This window comes from Mirounga angustirostris, unplaced genomic scaffold, assembly GCF_029215605.1.
Source record: "Mirounga angustirostris isolate CCGP_5_RB_7025 unplaced genomic scaffold, mMirAng1.0.hap1 SCAF_5, whole genome shotgun sequence".
Classification (NCBI taxonomy): Eukaryota; Metazoa; Chordata; class Mammalia; order Carnivora; family Phocidae; genus Mirounga; species Mirounga angustirostris.
The window spans coordinates 122,436,609-122,460,096 of NW_026991713.1; the positions used below are offsets into that span (position 1 = coordinate 122,436,609).

Here is a 23,488-nt window from a genome sequence, read left to right on the forward strand (position 1 = left end):
AAAAAATAAAAAGAAGGCAGCCGAGGATGCCATATTCAACCTACACCACTACAAGCTGCACGGGGTGAACATCAACGTGGAAGCCAGCAAGAATAAGAGCAAAACCTCCACAAAGTTGCATGTGGGCAACATCAGTCCCACTTGTGCCAACAAAGAGCTTCGGGCCAAGTTTGGGGAGTATGGTCCAGTCATCGAATGTGACATCATGAAAGATTATGCCTTCGTACACATGGAGCGGGCAGAGGATGCAGTGGAGGCCCTCAGGGGCCTTGACAACAGAGAGTTTCAAGGTGAACCACCCTCTTTGGAGGAGGGCTGAACATAGGCTGTATGCAGAAAATAGGTTGGATAAGTAAAGGGAGGGGTTTGGGGGTAGAGATACAGCTGTTGGTGTTGATGGGGAAGCATTGTGGGTGATGGACTTAAAATGGGAGATTGCATGGGATTTAAAGACTTTACCTTAGTTAGGTCAGTGTCTACCGCATGGCTTTAGTTTGGAACTCCTAAGACTTTTATGCCTGTGAGCACAGAAATCCTTTCCTTTGATTTCCCCAATTATCTTGTCTTTAATTTTTTCCCTTTTCTTGGTAGAGCACATTTCATTGGTTCACTCTGAATTTATTGCCTCAGCCCAGTATCAGCATTATACCTCATTTTACATATAAAGAACCTGGCAAGAGCATCCTAAGCAATACTTCTGAGAGCAGAATCCCTGTTAACCACCCCCCCAACTCATAATTTCCCAATAAAGATAAGTAGTCATTAAATAACTAGTTTTTAGATAACTGGTGTCTTTAAAGGGGTATAGCTCTTATTGGTTTTCTATTATGCATTTACCAAGAGGTTCTGTTTGGAGGATGAGGCCACTCCAGAATAAAAGTCTGATTTTAGGAGTTTCTGAGGAGGAGATATTGGGGTTTGGGGGGCAATAATGGCAATGTTTTTTCACTGTTCTAGAGGGTGGACTCTTAACATCCTTGGTGAATAGAGCATTTAGATGGGTGTTAACCTTAGAGCCTCAGCTAGATTGTTAGTGTGTCTGGAGGGCAGCATGAGTAATGTCCTTTATATGGAAGGTTTTATCTTTTCTTGGTTTAAGATCTGAGCTCCTATGGCAAGAGTGGCAATAGGAAAGGGTGAGTGTGGTAACCATGGTGAGTTGCTGACTCTTCTCCCACTCCTCTACCCCTCCCTTTTGTGTCCCCAGTATAAAAAAAAAAAAAGCCTTTTTCCTTTGGTTGTAACTACTTCCAAGTTATGGGATACTCCCACAACTCCTTGTACATTTTTTTTTATTATTTTTTTAAAGATTTTATTTATTTATTTGACAGAGAGACACAGCGAGAGCAGGAACACAAGCAGTGGGAGTGGGAGAGGGAGAAGCAGGCTTCCTGCGGAGCAGAGAGCCCGATGTGGGGCTCGATCCCAAGACCCTGGGACCATGACCTGAGCCAAAGGCAGACGCTTAACGACTGAGCCACCAGGCGCCCCCTCCTTGTACATTTTTAAAGTATATTCCAACCTTTTTAGTCCAGACAAGGTAGTTACTGCTTCCTTTCCTGAGTACTCCTCTTGTTAAGAGTCATTGCTGCTGTTTTGGGTGTTTATTTCCCTTAAATTGGATCTTTCTTAGAGCTGGAGGTCCGATCATCAGTCCAAGTAATGAGTGCACTGTGTCATGGGTATTGCTGTGCATTATTAAAGAAAAGTGTCACTAGTAAAAAAAAAAAAAGAGAACTACATATAAATTGTATGTGGAAGCTACAGAGCATTGTTAAGTCAGTTTAACCATGTGATTAACGAGGACTCCTTTATCAATGCCCCTGTATTTGGCCATCTATAAATGAGTAATAGTTGGGTGCCTGGGTGGCTCAGTCGGTTAAGCATCTGCCTTTGGCTCATCTTAAAAAATAAAAATCAAAAAAATTAAAAATAAACTTTAAAAAGTTGAGATATAATCTAATATTGGACAAGATCATAAATTTTCGTTATATTCATAAATTTTCATTATATTCATTCATTATTTCATTTTTCATATTGATGTGTTCATTGACCCAGAAGCTTATTAGTCTTGTCCAAGAGTTCTCAGAGGGGTGCCTAGCTGGCTCAGTCGGTGAAGCATGTGACACTTGATCTCGAGGTTGTGAGTTCGAGCCCCATGTTGGGTGTAGAGATTACTTAAAAAAATAAAATCTTAAAAAAAAAAAATTAAAAATTAAAAAAATAAAGCTAAAAAAAGAGCTTTCACAGAGCTTCATCAGCAGCACCCCTCCTCCATCTTCCCCTTCCAGAGGCCAGTAGGCGGAGCTGAAAGCTCCAACCTTCTAATCATTTGGTATTCCTTGTGACCAGCTCCACTCTGAGCCTATCTAGGGGCCCACCCTGAGTCACCTCATTTACATGAGCTCAAAAGAGCCTTCTTATGAATGATAAAAGACACTACAATCATTCAGGAAATTCCAAGAGTTTGAGGAGCTTTTTCTCAGGACCAGGGTTCAAAGACCAAATTTTTTCCTTTTATACCACACACACCCCTCTTGGATTGCCTGCCTACAGCCCAGGGATTCCTCTTCTCTGGTACTTTGTACCTTCCACCAGGCCACAGTTGTTCAGACCAGAAAGAGAAACTGACTCACTGAAGGGAAATGAACAATGTCCCTGGGGAATATGAAACTGTAACTGAAACCGACTAAAAGCAAAAAGCTGAACAAAAATCCAAATGGCCATATTAAGGCCATGGCAAGGCTCGATTTTAAACTAAGTAACCTTTTTTCTCTCTTCCGCACACCTCCCCTCCTCCCTTCTTGGTCTTTTGCCTCAGGAACCCTGAACCACCCTGAAAACATGACCAACAAGGCTGGCAGCAGGTACAAACTCATGTAGAAACTGGCTAGATCCTCTATTTCCCTTACCCCCCAAACCAGCCCCTTCCTCCCAGTAGGCTGCATGCAGTTTTTAAATGTCAGCCTGCTGCAGCCTCCTTTGCCCAGCAAAGCAATAAAGCTATTTGATGTGGGAAACAAAGCAGAAGAAAAATTACTAAATTCCCTTACTCCTTACAGACCACTGACAAGTCCTTGAAAAAGGCAGAGCGACATTCCTCTAAGGAACTCAGCTGCCTCGATGTTAATACTTTGCTAAGTATAAGAGGCGATCTTAGCCCGACCCCTAGAATCCTGTAAGTCTACTTTAACATATATAAAAATTCCTTTGGAAATCTCCTTTATCTCTACTCCCCAAGATACATGTTGGCCATCATCCCCCAAGCCTATGACCCACCGATACATATCTGAAAGGTCTCATGACTGAGTTTTTACTAAACAGTAATAAAGGACCTTTTCCTAATGATAGCTAGTTCCCTCAGGGCCCTGGAAACCTTGTTTCCAAAATACCTGCAAGACTTATGCTATCCCTAACCACCTCCCAACTCGAAAGTATATAATGGGCCACCCCTCACAACCCCAGTGCAGCAGCTCTTTCTGCCCATGGGTCCTGTCCATGTGCTTTAATAAAACCACCTTTTTGCACCAAAGATGTCTCAAGAATTCTTTCTTGGCCGTCAGCTTCGAACCCTAACATCTTTTCCTACATCATTATTGTTCCTCTTTATCCCAAACTCAGTCTTTGTGTTCTATTTTGACTCCAAAGTACGGAGGTTGGTTTTCAACAACATAACTAAGACCCTAATGATGATCTGATTTCTTACTTGTACAAAGATAAAACTCTGGGAACTATTTGGTTTGGACATTATCTGCCATGTGGACTTCCTAGGAAACAAGTGAAAAGGAGATGGGTAAGAGAAAGAGCTTTCTGGTTTCTCCTCCGTATCCCTGAGTCTGGGTCTCTGGTCCTAGCCCATTCCAAAAACCCAGTTGTACCCTTGACTTCCTTGAGTTCCATAAGCACCCACAACAGGCCCTCACTCTCATAATAAATTCCCATCGCTTTGTTAGCTTAGTAGTTTTCTATCACTTGCAACAGATTGTTAAAACAGATTTTTATCTTTAAAGGAAACCACTGGGTTCGTGTCATATTGGAAAAGTAATTATTTATTATGACAAAAATAAAACTGCTGACTGAAAACAAATGAATGTTACACTGTATTGCACCATGATTGCAAATGAGCCAAAACCTGTCTAAAAGATGAACATTCCAGAGCAAACAGCATCCTTTTTACTTGGGTGAGTACGCATGCAAGCAACTCATTATAACATAATTGCAGAAATAAAAAAATTCTTGAGTACCAGCAACCTAAACTTAACATATAAAAGCATTTTATGACAGTAACGAAGCTATTAAAAAATTTAAAACAGGTCTTTAAACAGCCCCACCAATAGTAGAACATGCTTTGAACCATTTTCAAGAAGTGATGATGTAAATGCATCAAGTAATTGGTTTGCTCTTAATTTTATTAATGCTATATACTAAACCAATAGCACACATTTCAGTTGCTTGGTTGGGGTTAAGAAGCACAGTTGGTGGTGTGAAAGACATTCTTTTTTCCCTTCTATGCAATACCAAGGGACCCACAGAGAGATCCAATGCCTAATTTTGCCCATAATAATACCATCTATTTTGACCAAGCTAATTAGCTAAGATATTGTTACAGCTTTTGTAGAAACAACAGTTCGTATTTAAACCTTAAGAAATGAACATAAATATAAATACACTTTAAAGTAGTTTTACATTCTGAGGCAAGAAGTATATTTTACAGGGCCTGCTGTTTCCTCTTTAATGCTCTAAAGCACCAATTTATATGAAGATGGCAATGATTATAACCATTATATTCTGATTAGGAGAAATCCAGGGACTAGGCGGTAATTGCTTTTAGTTTTTGTTTCTTTTCTTTTTAAAAACCATGCTCTGTGCAACAGATAAATAGGGTAAAACTTAAAAACTGTTACATAATTGGAAAAAAATCATAACCATCATTTTATAATCCACACTTTTAACGAAATAGCAGCTAAACTTTTTTTAATCGAAATTAAAAATTTCATAACTACACTGAACAGTTTACTCCAAGAGAATAAAAGAGGGGCTTGTCAAGTCCCTGAACTTCCTGAGGGAAAATGTAAAAGGATTAAAATAATCATCTCTTATGAATAGGGACAAAATATGCAAATACATTATGCACAACCAAGATCAAATGACAGTCATTTGGTATCTTCCAAACACGGAATGAAATACAGTCACAGTAGAATACAATCGATCAAATTCTAGGGTTCTTCCTTGCCCTTATTTGATTTTTAATGAAACGAACTAAGTATTGGCTAAGCCCTTGCCTGGGTGCTTTAATGAAGACAGTAAGTGAATCTGCTATACCACATTAGCCCTGCTGGCAGCAAACAAGAATAAAACGAAACAGAATATCCAAGGAATGCTACCCCTTAGCTGTGAATTTTGCATATTTCAAACACAGTTTGGGTGAAGGGGGTATTTATGGGTGTAACATCCCACAAGCTTGAGCAAAGCACCTTATGGATTGAAAAATGAGGTAACTTTTTAATTAAAATTTTACAAGTTTGTGCAAGAGAACATTTCCATTCTTCTAGAACTCTGTTATCTATTCCAAAAAATATGTACGGCACATTTTATTATTTCTCCATTTCTAGGAGACAATGTAGGTTACCAGTTTAAAAAAAAAGTAAAAAAGATGTGACTGAGAACACTAACAAATTCTAAAAACCTGATCAGGCTTTGGTCCTTTGGCCACTTTAAAAGTAAAATATCTAGCTCTACACTAAAAGACTGTACTTTCTAGTAATTTTTAAGTGCCTTAAATGAGGGAAATTCACTGTCTTCATTCACATTTTCTATTACTTAATATCCTTTTGAAGATTTTTCTACCTCATGTTTATCTTTACTATCAACTGTTTTGACATTCGTTTCTAGGTACGACTCTATACCCCCAAGTTAACCTTTCCCAAACATTTTACCAAATCATATACATTTAAAACTGATTTTGGATCTGTTGAACACAGTACTTTTTCTACTTTAAAATGGAGAAAAAAATTTTTTTGATCGGCCTTCTCTATTTTTGGCCACCTGGAACTCTTAAAAAAATACTTTTTGGGAGCCTTGGATTTCAGGCTTCACAGTAATGCTAAATGAGTAAGGATGAGACATTACGGAAGGAACCAACCTTGAATGTAAACTCCTCTCAGATTTACACGGACGTCTGCAAAAATACTGACAGCCCGGCTGCACTATTGTTTCAATACTGAGAAGTCAAACAGCATTGGGAGCTTGGGGTAGCATCTAAAGCCAACACACTCTGAACAAACCGACCACTTCTAATTAGTAAAAGCCAGGAAAATAAGCAGGATATACTCCAGAAGAGAGTATTTTAAACACAACACTGGTGTTTTATCAGCAGCTTAAAAGAATTTTCTTAGCAATATGGCTTATTTTCTCTTCTGCATTGTCATTAGCTCTTAGCTCAACTAAAGCTGAGTAGCAGTTACTAGCTGATACTTTATTTTCTTATTTGATTGTATTCATAAACTGAACAAAATGATAATGAGGTGGGAATCAAAGAACAGATAAAAGTGAATTTAATTTCCTATTATGTGTCCTTTCCTAGTATTTTTAGTTTTTTGACTTTAATGTAGTGTATAAGGATTCAGGATTTTAAAACCAAAAGATATGGAGTTCTAGTTGGCTTAAGTTCCTCAGTATGGGGGAAAAAACAGAAAGGCCGTGAACAGTAACCGCCTAAGTTCAACTAGACAAGTAATGGTCAAATTAAGATTCAAATACACTTCTTTAGACAGCCAGCACAATATTCTACTACATACAAGTTACCAGACTGCATCTTGAAGTGACTTTATCCCAACAAAATATAAAAGATCCTTTAGAATTGAACTGGATATAAAATACTTTGGATCCAAAGCCACAGATGAAAAGATTAGACTCATGAAGTTGGTCTTCAAATATAAATGTCAATGGAATTTACCCATCCATAGGCATAATACCCCTACATTTTTCTACTGATATAGTTTTACATAGCTAAGAATTAAATGAGTGCTAGTCACAAAAAATTCTATTTCTAATTTGTCCTAAGATACTACACCAAAGATTTTTAAAAATATAAAGATTTATTGTTTTCTTTAAAATTTTCTTTGCTTTGTTGACTCCCCATAGCTCTTCAGAGAATATTGTTTACAGCACTGCCTGTATCACTCACTGTTTCCATAGGAAAATAATTATTTTCTCTTTATGCTATAGAAAATAAAAGTTAATTTATGCTTAAACAAAATGACTTTGGCTATAAGGGTAAGTGCCCATTTAAAAATTATTTTTAACAATAAAACTTGAATTTATTATCTTTCTTCTAATGAATATAGAATAAAATTATACCTTTAAGCACACCTGACACAGAACCTAAAAGCAAAAATTATGTATTTAACCATGAGTTTTCCAATAGATTATATATATATATTATTTCAGATTTTAAGGAATTAAATTACACTAACAATACAAATTATGTAGTATATTCCCATATAAAAGGGCCTGTTAATTCTAAGAGTTCGCAAATGCACTGCAAGAAGAACAGTGGGAATGAAGAAAAATGCCATATTTGGGTGGCAGTTACATTTCAGTTCTAAATTTGTTAAACTTTCATTTCTTCATCCTCAAAATAAAAATAAAATCTAGAAAAATCTCCCAAAAGTAATGTGGGTGGGTCCCTTGCTTTCCACTAGGTACTAGAAACTTGGCTAGGCAACTGAAGGGTTGGCGGGTAGGGTAAATCTCGAATTAGTTCATTGTCAAGTTAATCAGCTGTTAATCTGACTTCTAAAGAACAGGTATAGTACAAAATTGAGAACATCTCAAAATGTGAATAAAGGCACTAATTACAAATTTACATTTTTCATCAGATAGTATCTTATAGTTAATTGACAATGCATGTCAGAATCAATGCTTTAGTATTAGATACCCGCTTGGGTCAAACAAAACATTCTCTTGGAGTAAAGGATAATCAGTTTTCATATCACTGTAACAGGAAATCTCTAATGAGAACCCATAAAACACCTTTAAAAAGTCTTACATGAATTTCCTATTTGAACTTTTCCCAATCATTACCACAAAAACTAGTGGGATGTCGATTTCATTTTTAACACAGCTAACATAAACCATTTCTAATCCCAAACTAACAAAATGCTTTTTTAAAAAATTTAGAAAATAAATTGTATTTTAAAAAATTAAACCGCAAACTTGAATCTATACTAGTAGTTGTTTGACAAAATACAATCAACTATTAAAAACACTTTCAGTATAATGCTGATGTGGTAATATAAAAAAATAACCATATAATTTGATAGAAGAAAACTGAACCAGCCAATCTTACTAGATATAAGATAAATTTCATAATAAGAATGGATACAGGGATATTAAATATTTTTTCTCAGGATGGAGCTAAGAGAATTATCTTCAGTATTTATGGCTAAACTCTGTAACCAAGATAGAAACTCTGGCAAAGTGTGCTTTAGGTAAATGGTATCTTCATAATTCCTCCTGCCCCCTGCCCCAAACACATACCACAAAGCATCCATATTGATTTATGTTTGCTTTTCTCTCATGTTCTAGATTATGGATTTTATTAAAAACAAAATTTACTCTCTACCTGGTGTAGAATCACTAAGAAAAAGGTTCAAGACAAGGTTAATAAACCGCTAGTTCCCAAAGTCCAGAAAGCCTTCCTCTGGTCATTTTTCAGTTCTAGGGGGTGTGCTACCACTAAATAGAAAGAAAATGTTACCACATTCAACTAAATTAGACTAAATATAATAAATCAAGTATACCTGAAAACAGAGCAAAAGTAAAACCAATTTACAATAAAAAATATTAAAATTAAAATACCACTTTTGAACAGGTATTCTGATACTCTTATGAACACTGAATCCTATTTTTTACCCAAATGAAAAAAAAATACTGCAAAAATGAAGTATTATTCTCTAAGTATGCATTTTATCCCTTTCATTATAGCAAAATCACACATTTGAAATAGAGGATCAAAATTACTTGTCCTCACACTATTTCTGTTTATATTAGACAACTGCCTTGAAAACTTTTGAATGATATGTAATAGACTTTGGATAGATTATGACTTTTTCTTCCTATTTTTTAATTTATAAGATGTTAGAGTTAACTTTCAATCTCCTAGTAATACTTTAAAAGCTAGGATTAAATTCAGCAGTTTCCTGTAACCCAGGAAAAGACTTCGGAACATCATGTTCTATAAAGATGGCAACTGTTTTAAGCCTATTACACTATAACCTAAGATAGATTTATGGAAAAGTCATATGGTTTTCTAAGTGACATACTGCTGGTGGTAGAAACACTATTCAAATTCACACAATTTCAAATTTTTAAGAAACGAAATGTTTGTACTTCTGCTTTAGCTATTGCCCAAAGCAGATGTGCTCTCCGTTGCAAATGGAATAGTTGAACTTTTTGTTGATAATAAAGTTGCTTATAATTGATAGTAAAATATATTCCAAGTGTCTTGTTTTGATAGTAGTGCTGGTATCCTTTAATAATTTCCGATAGGTAATGTATGTGTTGAGTAATGTGACATTTTTAAAATTATCAGATTTATCCAAAATATTTACCATCAAAGTTGGGCTTTCAAATATTTTTCCTTGATTAGTTTTTAGCCAAAACTAATCCTGTGTTGGAGGCAGAAAAGTGAATTTAATTCTTTTAGATAAATTTCCTACTTAATTTCCATGCTAATAGTAACTTAAATTTCATGACTTGTAATAATGTGGGAGAAATTAACTTAAAAGCAGGTCTCAGGATGGTCTTCCATATATATATATATATATATATATATGCACACACACACACACACACATATCTAACTTCTAGGCAGATTTCTTTCTCTATAATAAGTTCTGTCCAAAAGATCAGTGGTTTGAAGAGGGAGCAAAAGTTAGTGCTGGTTAAGTTTGCAAGCAGTACCTGATGATTTCCACTACTACTTTGTCAACCAGTAATTATCTGGTAGGGAAAGGGGGTGGTCAAGAAATTGGTCATTAAAGTTATTACAATACTTCAGAAAACATTAAACATATGACAAACATTTCTTACAAGGCAGTCATTGAATAATTAGAATCAGCAGTCAGAAGAATTATGTTGCTGAAAACATAGTTATGCATTATGTTCATCCAACTGAAGATTAGTGCATTAAAAAAAAGTTAAGAAAAAATCTTTTTATGTTCCAGTTCAGCTGCACTTGATTCAAGTGTTGCTCATAGAGGTTTGTGTTGTTATAAATTAAACATGCTGCTGCCTTAGCAGCCAAAGGTACTAGGAAAATGTTCATGTCACAGAATAAATAGAGCAGTCTCTTTCCAAGCAAAAAGTTATCTCACACCAATCCGGGAGGTCATCCACTCTAGACCTTGGCATAACCTGAAACAAAAGATAGAAGTATTTTCAAAATGGAAATATTTATAATTGAAAGCATACTTAGTATTTTTAAATCTTACCCAAATGTTGATACTGCAATAATGATTTATACAGGTAAGTGAAATATGTAAGTAACACCATAAGAAGTGCAATTTTTAAGCGGAAGATTCACTTAGACAAAATGATGGTAATCAGATTAGTTGAGTAATTGGGAAATGGTTTCAGTCTCATCTTGAAGATAACCGCTTGGGCAGCTTTACCATCAAGATTGCAAATACTCCTCTCGCCCTTTTAAGATTAAAACTGAAACCACCAGGGTGCCTCGGTGGCTCAGTCATTAAGCGTCTGCCTTCGGCTCAGGTCATGATCCCAGGGTCCTGGGATCGAGCCCCACATCGGGTTCCCTGCTCCGCAGGAAGCCTGCTTCTCCCTCTCCCGCTCGCCCTGCTTGTGTTCCTGCTCTCGCTATGTCTCTGTCAAATAAATAAATAAAATCTTAAAAAAAAAAAAATAATAACTGAAACCACTATAGAAAGACAACAGGAACTCTGCCCTACCCTCCTAAATTCTAAAGAATGGAATGCTTATGGCCCAGTCGCAGAAGTCAAAAAAGTCTACATCTACTATATTACAAGCTATTTCTAATATGAGCATAACTAAGAAGGTCAGGTTGATTAGAGGATAAATAACTACTGGAAATCAACTGGATAAGTCATGTCTAACATGCTGGGTTCTCTTTGGCCTACTCTATCCAAACTCAAGTTCTTAGGAAAGAAAAATATACTCTAAGAAGCATTTATCTCCAATGTTTCCTCTTTCGAAGTAAACCCCCCTGAAAGAACTCCTGATTAGAAAGGAGATGTACTGTTGTGGAAAGCTGAGAGCTCATGCTTAATTAAGCCTTTATAGAAAATGTGAAATTTCTTTGAAGCTTCCTCTTTAATTCAGGCAACATTCCAGTTGCTCCCCCCACCACCCCCAGCTAGTCAATGATATAAGCAAGAAATCAACAGCAACTGAAAATCTGGATTGGGACAACTTAATTCAAATGTTTGTTACTGACTTTTTCTGGTAAAACATTTTGTTTATAATAAAAGTTACAAAAATGTGTCAATAACTCTGCTAAACTGTAACTTAACAGTAACAGACTAAAATAATTTCCACCTTATAAAATTGAAATATAATATAAAAACTATCTTTAAGAACAAAAAAGGCAACAGGATCAAAGAAGAAAAGTTGATAGAAATTTGAAAGAAGTTACCTCCCCTCCTATCGTTTAGCACTTACCCTTCTCCTGTTAAAGCACAGCAGGACTGAATGTGCCATGGATGATCCTTAATTGAACTAAGGGTGAGGTATTTAGAGATTTCAGCTGCTGTCATGCACCCTTTCATATCCTGTTTATTTGCAAAGATAAGGACTGCAGCCTTCCGTAGATCCTGCAATCAATATGAAATACCACGATTCAAATTAAACTAATACAACAGGAAGGTCAGATATGCCCAACTGGACAGTTATAATGAAATCCTTCTACTCTGAGTAATCCTTCTACTTTCAATGATTAGGCAGTAATATTTAATTTAAAAATTTTATTGAGAGCTGCCTGGCTGGCTCAGTCAGTAGAACACACAACTCCTGATCTCGGGCTTGTGAGTTCAAGCCCCATGTTGGGCCTAGAGCTTACTTAAAAAATAAAAACTAAAAAAAATAAATAAATAAAAGTTGTACTGAAATGAAAAATTTCTCAAATAACAGAGATTTAATAATTGATTCTAACAGAGATAGGCTTATTAACATAAGCCAGATAATCAAAAGTTATTTTATATTGTTGGGCCAAAGGGGTCAAACTAAAAGTAAAATAAACATGCATCTTTTTTTTTATACTTTATTTTTTATTTTTTTAATTTTTTTTATTCTTATGTTAATGCCCATACATTACATCATTAGTTTTAGATGTAGTGTTCCATGATTCATTGTTTGTGTATAACACCCAGTGCTCCATGCAGAACGTGTCCTCCTCAATACCCATCACCAGGCTAACCCATCCTCCCACTCCGCCCCCCAGAACCCTCAGTTTGTTTTTCAGAGTCCATCATCTCTCATGGTTCATCTACCCCTCCGATTTCCCCCCCTTCATTCTTCCCCTCTTGCTACCTTCTTTTTTTTTTCTTAACATATATTGCATTATTTGTTTCAGAGGTACAGATCTGAGATTCAATAGTCTTGCACAATTCACAGCGCTTACCAGAGCACATACCCTCCCCAGTGTCTATCACCCAGTCACCCCATCCCTCCCACCCCACCCCCCACTCCAGCAACCCTCAGTTTGTTTCCTGAGATTAAGAATTCCTCATATCAGTGAGGTCATATGATACATGTCTTTCTCTGTTTGACTTATTTCGCTCAGCATAATACCCTCCAGTTCCATCCACGTTGTTGCAAATGGCAAGATCTCATTCCTTTTGATGGCTGCATAATATTCCATTGTATATATATACCACCTCTTCTTTATCCATTCATCTGTCGATGGACATCTTGGCTCTTTCCACAGTTTAGCTATTGTGGACATTGCTGCTATAAACATCGGGGTGCACGTACCCTTTTGGATCCCTACTTTTCTATCTTTGGGGTAAATACCCAGTAGTGCAATTGATGGATCATATGGTAGCTCTATTTTCAACTTTTTGAGGAACCTCCATACTGTTTTCCAGAGTGGCTGCACCAGCTTGCATTCCCACCAACAGTGTAGGAGGCTTCCCCTTTCTCCGCATCCCCGCCAACATCTGTCGTTTCCTGACTTGTTAATTTTAGCCATTCTGACTGGTGTGAGGTGGTATCTCACTGAGGTTTTGATTTGGATTTCCCTGATGCTGAGCGATATTGAGCACTTTTTTCATGTGTCTGTTGGCCATTTGGATGTCTTCTTTGGGAAAATGTCTGTTCATGTCTTCTGCCCGTTTCTTGATTGGATTCTTTGTTCTTTGGGTGTTGAGTTTGATGAGTTCTTTATAGATTTTGGATACTAGCCCTTTATCTGATACGTCATTTGCAAATATCTTCTCCCATTCTGTCGGTTGTCTTTTGGTTTTGTTGACTGTTTCCTTTGCTTTGCAAAAGCTTTTTATCTTGATGAAGTCCCAATAGTTCATTTTTGCCCTTGCTTCCCTTGCCTTTGGTGATGTTTCTAGGAAGAAGTTGCTTTGGCTGAGGTCAAAGAGGTTGCTGCCTGTGTTCTCCTTTAGGATGTTGATGGACTCCTGTCTCACATTGAGGTCTTTCAACCATTTGGAGTCTATTTTTGTGTGTGGTGTAAGGAAATGGTCCAGTTTCATTCTTCTGCATGTGGCTATCCAATTTTCCCAACACCATTTGTTGAAGAGACTGTCTTTTTTCCATTGGACATTCTTTCCTGCTTTGTCAAAGATGAGTTGACCATAGAGTTGAGGGTCCAGTTCTGGGCTCTCCACTCTGTTCCATTGATCGATGTGTCTGTTTTTGTGCCAGTACCATACTGTCTTGATGATGACAGCTTTGTAATAGAGCTGGAAGTCCGGAATTGTGATGCCGCCAGCTTTGCTTTTCTTTTTCAACATTCCTCTGGCTATGCGGGGTCTTTTCTGGTTCCATACAAATTTTAGGATTATTTGTTCCATTTCTTTGAAAAAAGTGGATGGTATTTTGATGGGGATTGCACTGAATGTGTAGATTGCTCTAGGTAGCATTGATATCTTCACAATATTTGTTCTTCCAATCCCTGAGCATGGAACGTTTTTCCATTTCTTTGTGTCTTCCTCAATTTCTTTCACGAGTATTTTCTAGTTTTCTGAGTACAGATCCTTTGTCTCTTTGGTTAGATTTATTCCTAGGTATCTTATGGTTTTGGGTGCAATTGTAAATGGGATCGACTCCTTCACTTCGCTTTCTTCTGTCTTGTTGTTGGTGTATAGGAATGCCACTGACTTCTGTGCATTGATTTTATATCCTGCCACTTTACTGAATTCCTGTATGAGTTCTAGCAGTTTTGAGATGGAGTCTTTGGGGTTTTCCACATAAAGTATCATATCATCTGCAAAGAGTGAGAGTTTGACTTCTTCTTTGCCAATTTGGATGCCTTTGATTTCTTTTGGTTGTCTGATTGCTGTGGCTAGGACTTCCAATACTATGTTGAATAGCAGTGGTGACAGTGGACAGCCCTGCCGCGTTCCTGACCTTAGGGGGAAAGCTCTCAGTTTTTCCCCGTTGAGAATGATATTCGCTGTAGGTTTTTCATAGATGGCTTTTATGATATTGAGGTATGTACCCTCTATGCCTATACTCTGAAGAGTTTTGATCAAGAAAGGATGCTGTACTTTGTCAAAAGCTTTTTCTGCATCTATTGAGAGGATCATATGATTCTTGTTCTTTCTTTTGTTAATGTATTGTATCACATTGATTGATTTGCGGATGTTGAACCAACCTTGCAGCCCAGGGATAAATCCCACTTGGTCGTGGTGAATAATCCTTTTAATGTACTGTGGGATCCTATTGGCTAGTATTTTTTTGAGAATGTTTGCATCCATGTTCATCAGGGATATTGGTCTGTAATTCTCCTTTTTGATGGGGTCTTTGGTTTTGGGATCAAGGTAATGCTGGCCTCATAAAATGAGTTTGGAAGTTTTCCTTCCATTTCTATTTTTTGGAACAGTTTCAGAAGAATAGGTATTAATTCTTCTTTAAATGTTTGGTAGAATTCCCCTGGGAAGCCATCTGGCCCTGGGCTTTTGATAAACATGCATCTTAAACACGGATTTAAAACTCTATGAGCCATACTCTACTGGGCAAATATGGTAATATGTTACCAAATACCACAGAATTTCTCCAAATTTAAAGAAGAGGACTGACGGTAAGGGCTGGGTAATACTTATTTTACTTATTAGTATTGGTATAGACTAACTGCATTCATTAGTATTCACTGTAGAATTGTTCATACTATCAAAATTTAGAAATAACCTAAATGTTCATTAATAGAAGATAAAAAAAAAAAAAAGAATAGATCAATTGTGGTTTAATCATACACTACAACATATCAAAAACAATGAACTAAAGCTCTATGTACTGACATGGATAATCACAATATTGTGCAAAAAAAACCCCAAACTGAGTTACAGGGAAAAAAAATCTTTATCATTATATAAGAGTTTATGAACAATGAAATATAAATCAACTGACATAAAATTGTAGGGAAAGTATAAACATATACATGGGATTGATAATCACTTTTAGGATAATGTAATTCTTTCAGAATTGAGAGGAAGAAAATGAGATTGGTGGTCACATAAGATATTTCATATCTTATACTGAATGGATGGTAGACAAATGTGTTTTATTATCTAAGTCTTTTGTATATCTGAAATAGAATTAAGTGATCTCATACTATTCACTAAAGAATTTTCAGTTATTATAAACTCGGGGAAAAAACCACTTAAATTTTCCTCTTTCTTGCTTTAATTTATCAGACTCTAAGGCTTGAATAAGTGGTTTAAACTTTGAAAAATCTTGTCAATAACAGTAATACTCTACAAATTAACGTGTTGAGCTTTTTCAAGTTTGAAAATGTAATGAAACTTTCTGACTCTAAGACTTTCATCAAGGGGCGCCTGGGTGGCTCAGTCGTTAAGCGTCTGCCTTTCAGCTCAGGTCATGATTCCAGGGTCCTGGGATCGAGCCCCGCATTGGGCTCCCTGCTCGGCGGGAAGCCTGCTTCTCCCTCTCCCACTTCCCCTGCTTGTGTTCCCTCTCTCATTGTGTCTCTCTCTGTCAAATAAATAAAATCCTAAAAAAAAAAAAACCAACTTTAATCAAAGTATAAAATTCTGTTAATGATGAAGTAACCAACAGCAAAGCCCATAATCTTTGTAAAAAAGCAGTAGTATACAGATACCTTACTCCATGGTTTAAGTTTGCTTTCAAAATTTACCTCATGAGCCAACATTCTGTACAATTCTTCTTTTGTAATGGCTAGTCGTTCCCTGTCAATGCTATCAACAACAAGAATGATGAACTAGAAGACAATCAAAAAGAAAGAAAATTGAATGAAATCTTCAAGTTTTCTGCAAAACTCTCAAATGAGAGTACTTTCTTCACATGACATCATCATTACCATAAACTGGTCTACTGCTTTTTCATCATAAAGAGTTTATATTATACTGTAAAATCCAAATGTTAATAAGAAAATAACTCATAATTTCAACAAATAAAAACTATGCCCAAAGTTTATTTTAAAAAGGTGATGTCTTAATACATAATACTCTGTAACACTAAGATTTATTTTTAAATGCAGGTAATAAAAAATAATTTTCAAAGAAAAAGTCACGGTAATTTAAATAACTTTTACTAAAACTTGAAAGTACTCTGTAATTGCTCATTTAAGCAATCAGTAATTATTTTGGTTTCAGACAGCCTCCTGCCTATTAGAAAGGAGCACACAGCTTGAAAGAAAAAGAGAAACAAATTAAAAAAAAACAACTAATGAACAAGACATTTTATCCTAACAAGATCAACAATAAAAGCCCCAGAAAAAACGTGCTAACTAGAAACATACCTACTTAGGGGTTAATATGCTAGAAGGGATGCAGGCGAAATGAAAGAGGAGCAAGCTAAGAGGACTGGAGAAAGCTGCTGGTAAAGGTGTGTATGAAAAAAGGTGGGTCTTATACACTAAAAATAAAAGGATCTTTGGTAAGAAAAATAAGAAGATATAGTGCAAAGGGCCCCTAATTGAATATCTTAGAAGAAAACGTTAAGAAGTGAGATTAAAGAGATGCTGAAGGTCGTAATAAAGGAATGACACAGACTAAATGGAGAGAAAGAGGGTGACACCAGATTGTTCAGAAGACCTTAAAATTCGGCAGACAACTAGAGTGATCTGCATATAAACTGTGAATGGCTTCAAAGGGGATAAAAGGGAAGAGACTAGAAGGAAGAAAGGTAAGAAACGTGGCAAAGTGAATATGGGGAAGTGACTCTACTGAGAGGGGTGTGTCAGGCATCTGCCAACAGCTGAACTCCTTGCAATGTGACAGAGACCTTCGGCTTTTGGCGGACTCATCAAGGTAAGGAATTTAAGAAGCTGATGCCGGTGAACAAAGCCATGAGGGAAACACCACATAGACAGGATCCCTACCCGGCATCTAAGATTGCAAATGCTAGGTGCTATGCTGGAGTGCTGCAGTAAAGGCCAAAGGGTCTTTGTGTAGCAATTCTGAAATTCTTATAGAAAGAGTTTACTAAAAAAACATTTCATGCAAACGGTGTCATTAATAACGTATTTCTTTCTTTCTGGACCCATGCTAAGTCTTCTAGAGTTGCTGCAACTTCAGAAACTACCCTTTTGTAATGCTGTAAATATACATGGATCAGCTAGAACCAACTCTAACCTACTCATCAGAACCGATGGTTCTTCTCTCTCACACCTGCAGTTACTTGTGAGCTTTGCACAGGCACCAACAGCTATGCTGCTTAAATACAGGTGAGCAGCATGGGTCCGAGCTGAGCAGATCCCCTTAAACGTGATTTTTTAACTGTGTAGTCAGTGCTGTAAATGCATTTTCTCGATTTTCTTAATAACATTCTTTTCTCTAGCTTTATTGTCAGAATACAGTATATAATCCCTACAACATAAGAAACACGTGTTAATCCACTCTGTTATCGGTAAGGCTTCTGGTCAACAGTAGGCTATCAGTCAAGTTTTTGGGGAGTCAAGTTATACGTGGATTTTGGACTGTGTAAGTGGGTCAGTGTCCCTAACCCTTTCATCGTTCAAGGGGCAACTGCAATCATGCTAAAAGGTTGTTGTTCTCTTACTTTCTAATATGTTTTAGTTTTGGAATGTTATTTTATGATGGAAGTACGTATTAAGCTAACCTATAACCATATATGCTTACCATCCTATCTTCCCCTGCAAATAAAAAGAATTAAGTGCTAGCACCACTGCTAAAGATCTATGATACGCCATTTGGTTTTGACAGTCACAAACTGCAGTGGAATATATCCACACAGATACTCACGCGATTGCAATATAATCATAAAAGAAACTTATTCACCAAAACTTTGCAACTCCCCACCTCCTCTGCACACTCCCTTCAAAACACCCACTCAGTTTTTAATAGGCTTCATTTTAGAAAAAAATAATTGGTTAGATGTACCTGTTTGTAAAGAGAAATTATGGATGCAATTGTACATTAGTATACTCAAAGATAAATCTCTCAATAGCACTGCATTGGTTTAAAAAAAATCTGCCTCTAACAAGAAATAAAAACAGAAATAGAAGCTAGTCCAGATTGTTTCCCAGGTTCGCTCTGAAGTAGTAAAGTAATGAAATAACTGACAGAGAATTTGGCGGGTGGGGGGAGGGCGGTCGGCAGGGGCTGCAGTAAATCCATTTTTTTAACTAAAATATAATCTCACCAAAAATTTGAATTTTGAAAATCTTGTATTAAATGATGCTTAAAATATTTTATTTCCCCCTAACCAGAGCCTCATAAAGCTGTGAGATCTTGGGACAGGTTATCTGATTGATCCCAGTTTCCACTTTCTCCAACAGTAATGTTAATAGGATTACTGGGAGGATGAGCTCAGAGTCTGCACTACAGTAAACCCACAACAAACAGTGCACATTACTCTTCCTACTGGCCTTTTCTCTTCTATTTGAAAACCTCACATTCCGTACAGAACACGATGTTACTGAGAAGCAACTGTCAATATGCCTTCATGTACAGCCTATCTATTTTCTGGGTTTACTCTTTGGTTCTCTGTATTAAAATTCAGAAGGCAGCTTAGATACCTCTGTGTTTGAGTAATACGTGTTCCAGGATGAGCGCAGTGATTCTTGACCACCAATATCCCACATAAGAAAATGAGTGTTCTTCACAACTATCTCTTCAACGTTGCTTCCTATGGTTGGAGATGTATGAACCACTTCATTCATTAAGCTGTTGAAAGACACCATAAAAAAATCTTCTGTAAATCTTGAGAATCCAAAGGAAGTTTTATCTCTATATTTTTAGTATCAATCACCCTTCCTCATTTGTACCAATGGTAATCATAAGCATCAAAACTAGAACCTTAGGGGTGCCTGGGTGGCTCAGTCGTTAAGCGTCTGCCTTCGGCTCAGGTCATGATCCCAGGGTCCTGGGATCGAGCCCCGCATCAGGCTCCCTGCTCGGCGGGAAGCCTGCTTCTGCCTCTCCCACTCCCCCTGCCTGTGTTCCCTCTCTCGCTGTGTTTCTCTCTGTCAAATAAATAAATAAAAGCTTTAAAAAAAAAAAAAAAACTAGAACCTTAGAGAATATTTGTGCAAACAAATATCTAAACAAAGAACAACTCCTGAAGGAAGACTTTTTTTTTTCTTTTAGTGGAATAAATAAACTAAAGGCTTGATCTGGAGAGAAAGGAACACCACGGTGTGAGTTTGTATTTCTGTGGCCAAAATTCCAAAACCACCATGCCCTGTTATCAGAGTAGAACTAGTGCCCCTTCCTGAAAGAGCAAGTTTGCTGGTGACTGTGACATCAATACTTGCAAAGTAGCAACCACTGAATAGTAGGCTATATGTAATTTTGAAGACTGTCTAGGTGAGAAAATTGAGACTCAGGCCTATCAACCTAAACTACAGCCTTAAAAAGATAGGGCTATATGCAAATGAAAATTTTAATTAAAATAACTATAAATATATTTAGAACACCAATGCTCATACCACATATATTACTATAATTATTGGCTAAGATACATGAATTCATTCATTCAACAAATACGTATTTGCCTATAGTTAAGTTGGTACTGTGTTGGAAGGAGCCTACACTGTACTGTCTTTTGGGTTTTATGTATCTTTTTGAAGCTACATGGAAAATTATTTCAACAACTGACAGGTTTCTGAAATGTTTAATCTGATGTTTGAAGGCGAAGTCATATTAAATACATAATGGCCAATGAATGAATATTTTAAAGTAAAACAAGTAGCTATTCGCCTCTAAAACAACAATCCACAAATTAGGAGCTTTTTAGCAAAGTAGCTGAAAAATACATTAGGCATTGCGTTAAGTGAAGTATTTCTGGAGAGCTGTCAGCTGATACACTTAGGATGAGGTGGAAAGAGATAAGAGCCAAACAACAGTGCACTGTATCTAATAACTATTTGCTAAAATGCTTGGGACACAGATCCATTTCCACTGCTTAACATGGATCGTTTCATGAACACTGAAAGGATAACAGGAGCTACTTTGACAAGTGGATTGATGGGCTGTTAAAATTTCCTGCAAGTATTAATGTATTTCTCTGGAAGTCTCAAGCCTTTCCCTGCTGCAAGCTAGAAAAGCAGTACTTTCAGGGTTGATCTTCATTTCTTTTGATTTGACAAGTCTGGCTACGTTCAACAATTCAGAGCTATTAGTCAGGAGAGTAGCAATAAGCTTCCTAGAGATATCCATCTATTCACATGAACTGCAGTTCTGGAAGAATTAAGTAAATGCACTTTATCACTTCACTCCAGTACTATTATATGTGCTTTATTTATTTTAGTTTAATATTAATTCTTTCTTTCAAGGCCAGAAAAAAACAAGTGTTTGTGAAGGCTTTAGCAAACATACAGCAGTTTTATTCACTTTTTAAACAAATTTTGTGTTTGGTAAAATACAAAACCATATGTTGGAGCTTTTCCGTTATATTACAATGGTACCTTGTTAATTACATAAAACTAGTTTTAATAACTAAAATAATGAAAACTGTTTAAGTAAATAACTATACTTACAATTGGTAAAGAATGGTGGTTTTCCCTGCATTATCCAGTCCCACTATTATTACTTTGTGTTCTACAAAAAGAAAACAAACCATAAACATTTAACACTACTGCATACTACAATTACATGCTTTCAGCAACGATTATTAGTTAGCTTTCTAATGAGAATCATTCACTGGATACTTATTACTGGATTCTTAAAATACAGAGTAAAGAGAACTTCATGGTGTCAAGGTCACCTGCGTTAAGTGAGGCAAATTGGTATGATGTCCTCCACCTGTGAGATATGGGTACGAGGGACGTACAAGAGAACCTGCTCACTTATAATACTGAGTCTGGGAGGAAAAACACAAATTCTGGTCCTGACAAGGCATTATGACTTAAAATATAAGTTAAAAAAAAAATTGTTTGGGGGCACCTGGGTTGCTCAGTGGGTTAAGCGTCAGACTCTTGATTTTGGCTCAGGTTCTGATCTCAGGGTCCTGAGATCCAGCCCTGCATCAGGCTCCACACTCAGTGGGGAGTTTGCTTGTCCCTTTCCCTCTGCTCCTGTGCGCCCCCCTCCCCGTCAAATAAATAAAATCTTTTAAAAAAGTTGTTTTACACATCTGCTTGTCATCTCTGCTAATCAAACTAGTTTTTTTTTATTTAAAGATTTTATTTATTTATTTGGCAGAGAGACACAGTGAAGAGGGACCACAGCAGGGGAGTGGGAGAGGGAGAAGCAGACTTCCTGCTGAGCAGGGAGCCCGATGTGGGGCTCAATTCCAGGGCCCTGGGATCATGACCTGAGCCGAAGGCAGATGCTTAACCGACTGAGCCACCCAGGCACCCCTGGATTTTACAACTGTCTTGAGCAGATACCATTTCTGCTCTTCATGCAACAAAAACTTCCTCCGCCTTCTTCCAGTGCCATGCACAGAACAGTCACTTGTCTCACAGACACATTTTAAAGCCCATCTAATTATTCTGTTAAGTGGTACATATTCTGAAACCTCCTTTGAACACAGAGGAAAAAACACTCTAGAACCATCTTTTCTAGATTTTAACCTTTACAGAAGATACCTCTCTTCCCCAGGGCAGAATGCTTAAAAAGTGAACCTCTGTAAGAACCACAACACAATCGATTTTTATTTATTTATTTATTTATCTGTCTATCTATCAGCGAGAGCACACGAACGTGCACAAGCAGGGAGAGCAGCAAGCAGAGGGAGAAGCAGGCTCCCCGCTGAGCAGGGAGCCCGATGCGGGACTTGATCCCAGGACCCTGAGATCATGACCTGAGCCGAAGGCAGATGTTCAACCAACTGAGCCACCTAGGCGCCCCCAGTCGATTTATTTTTAGCCAATGATCTGACACAGTTCTTATCAGAACACTGCTCCTCAGGGCGCCTGGGTGGCTCAGTCGTTAAGCATCAGACTTTGGCTCAGGTCATGATCCCAGGAGCCTGGGATGGAGCCCCGCATCAGGCTCCCTGCTCCACGGGAGGCCTGTTTCTCCCTCTCCCACTCCCCCTGCTTGTGTTCCCTCTCTCACTGTCTCTCTCTGTGTGTCAAATAAATAAAATCTTAAAAAAAAAAAAAAAAAAGAACCCTGCTCCTCTTGTTAACCTGTGGTGAATGTCAGAATTTTGATTATACACCTAATAGAATATCATCTCGTATTCTTCCTCTAAAGTGTTACTTTTACTGTATCAGTCAAAAAGAGGGGCCATAATTCAGACAAGTTCTTCGGTGACTAACTATGTTTGTGCCTTCTAATGACTTGACCACTGTCAGTCCTGCCTCTAATATTGCAGGACAAATGCCATGGTCCTCTGGAAGGGCTTTTTTTCACTATGACAGAAGCTGCTCTGCAAAAAAACAAAACAGAATAAAACTTATTTGCTTGTTATAACTCACTATAATTCTCCTTTTTTGACTATTTCCATTCATATCCCCTAATTCCTAACAGAGCCAATCTTTAAGTGTCACCCTATCTTTCTCCCTTCTGGTGCAAGAAGGAGAACCCTCTTACTAGTGGAAGAACAAGCTTTCTAAATTTTGGTGACAGCTGGAAACCACCTGCCTGGCATGTGGAGACCATGGGGTCCCTGCAGGAGTAAGAAGGAAGCCACTAGTCTGGAAGGAGGCTAAACCTGGGGGCAGATACTTCTGCCGGGAGAGGGGAACAGAAGCAGTACCAGGTGGTTGGTTCACTGTCGAGGCAACTGAAGTGAACCAACACCCAGGGCCATTTTCAACGAGTCCTGCTCTCGGCTTCACATTTTGTATCATGATGACGATCATGGTATTGAAGGC

General features: G+C 37.4%; 1 protein-coding gene across 1 annotated transcript in view; it reads right to left on the bottom strand.

The window, feature by feature from the left end:
- Positions 1 to 6,049: 6,049 nt before the first annotated feature.
- Positions 6,050 to 23,488, bottom strand: part of ARL5B (ADP ribosylation factor like GTPase 5B) — a 36,040-nt gene continuing 18,601 nt past the window's right edge. Inside the window, exons 2-6 of the mRNA XM_064591996.1 lie at positions 21,200 to 21,260; positions 19,238 to 19,385; positions 16,373 to 16,456; positions 11,704 to 11,855; positions 6,050 to 10,419 (exon numbers count right to left, since the gene is read on the bottom strand). Of these exons, the coding sequence (XP_064448066.1) occupies positions 10,371 to 10,419; positions 11,704 to 11,855; positions 16,373 to 16,456; positions 19,238 to 19,385; positions 21,200 to 21,260 (494 nt within the window). The 3' untranslated portion in view covers positions 6,050 to 10,370. The remainder of the gene's footprint in view (positions 10,420 to 11,703; positions 11,856 to 16,372; positions 16,457 to 19,237; positions 19,386 to 21,199; positions 21,261 to 23,488) is intronic.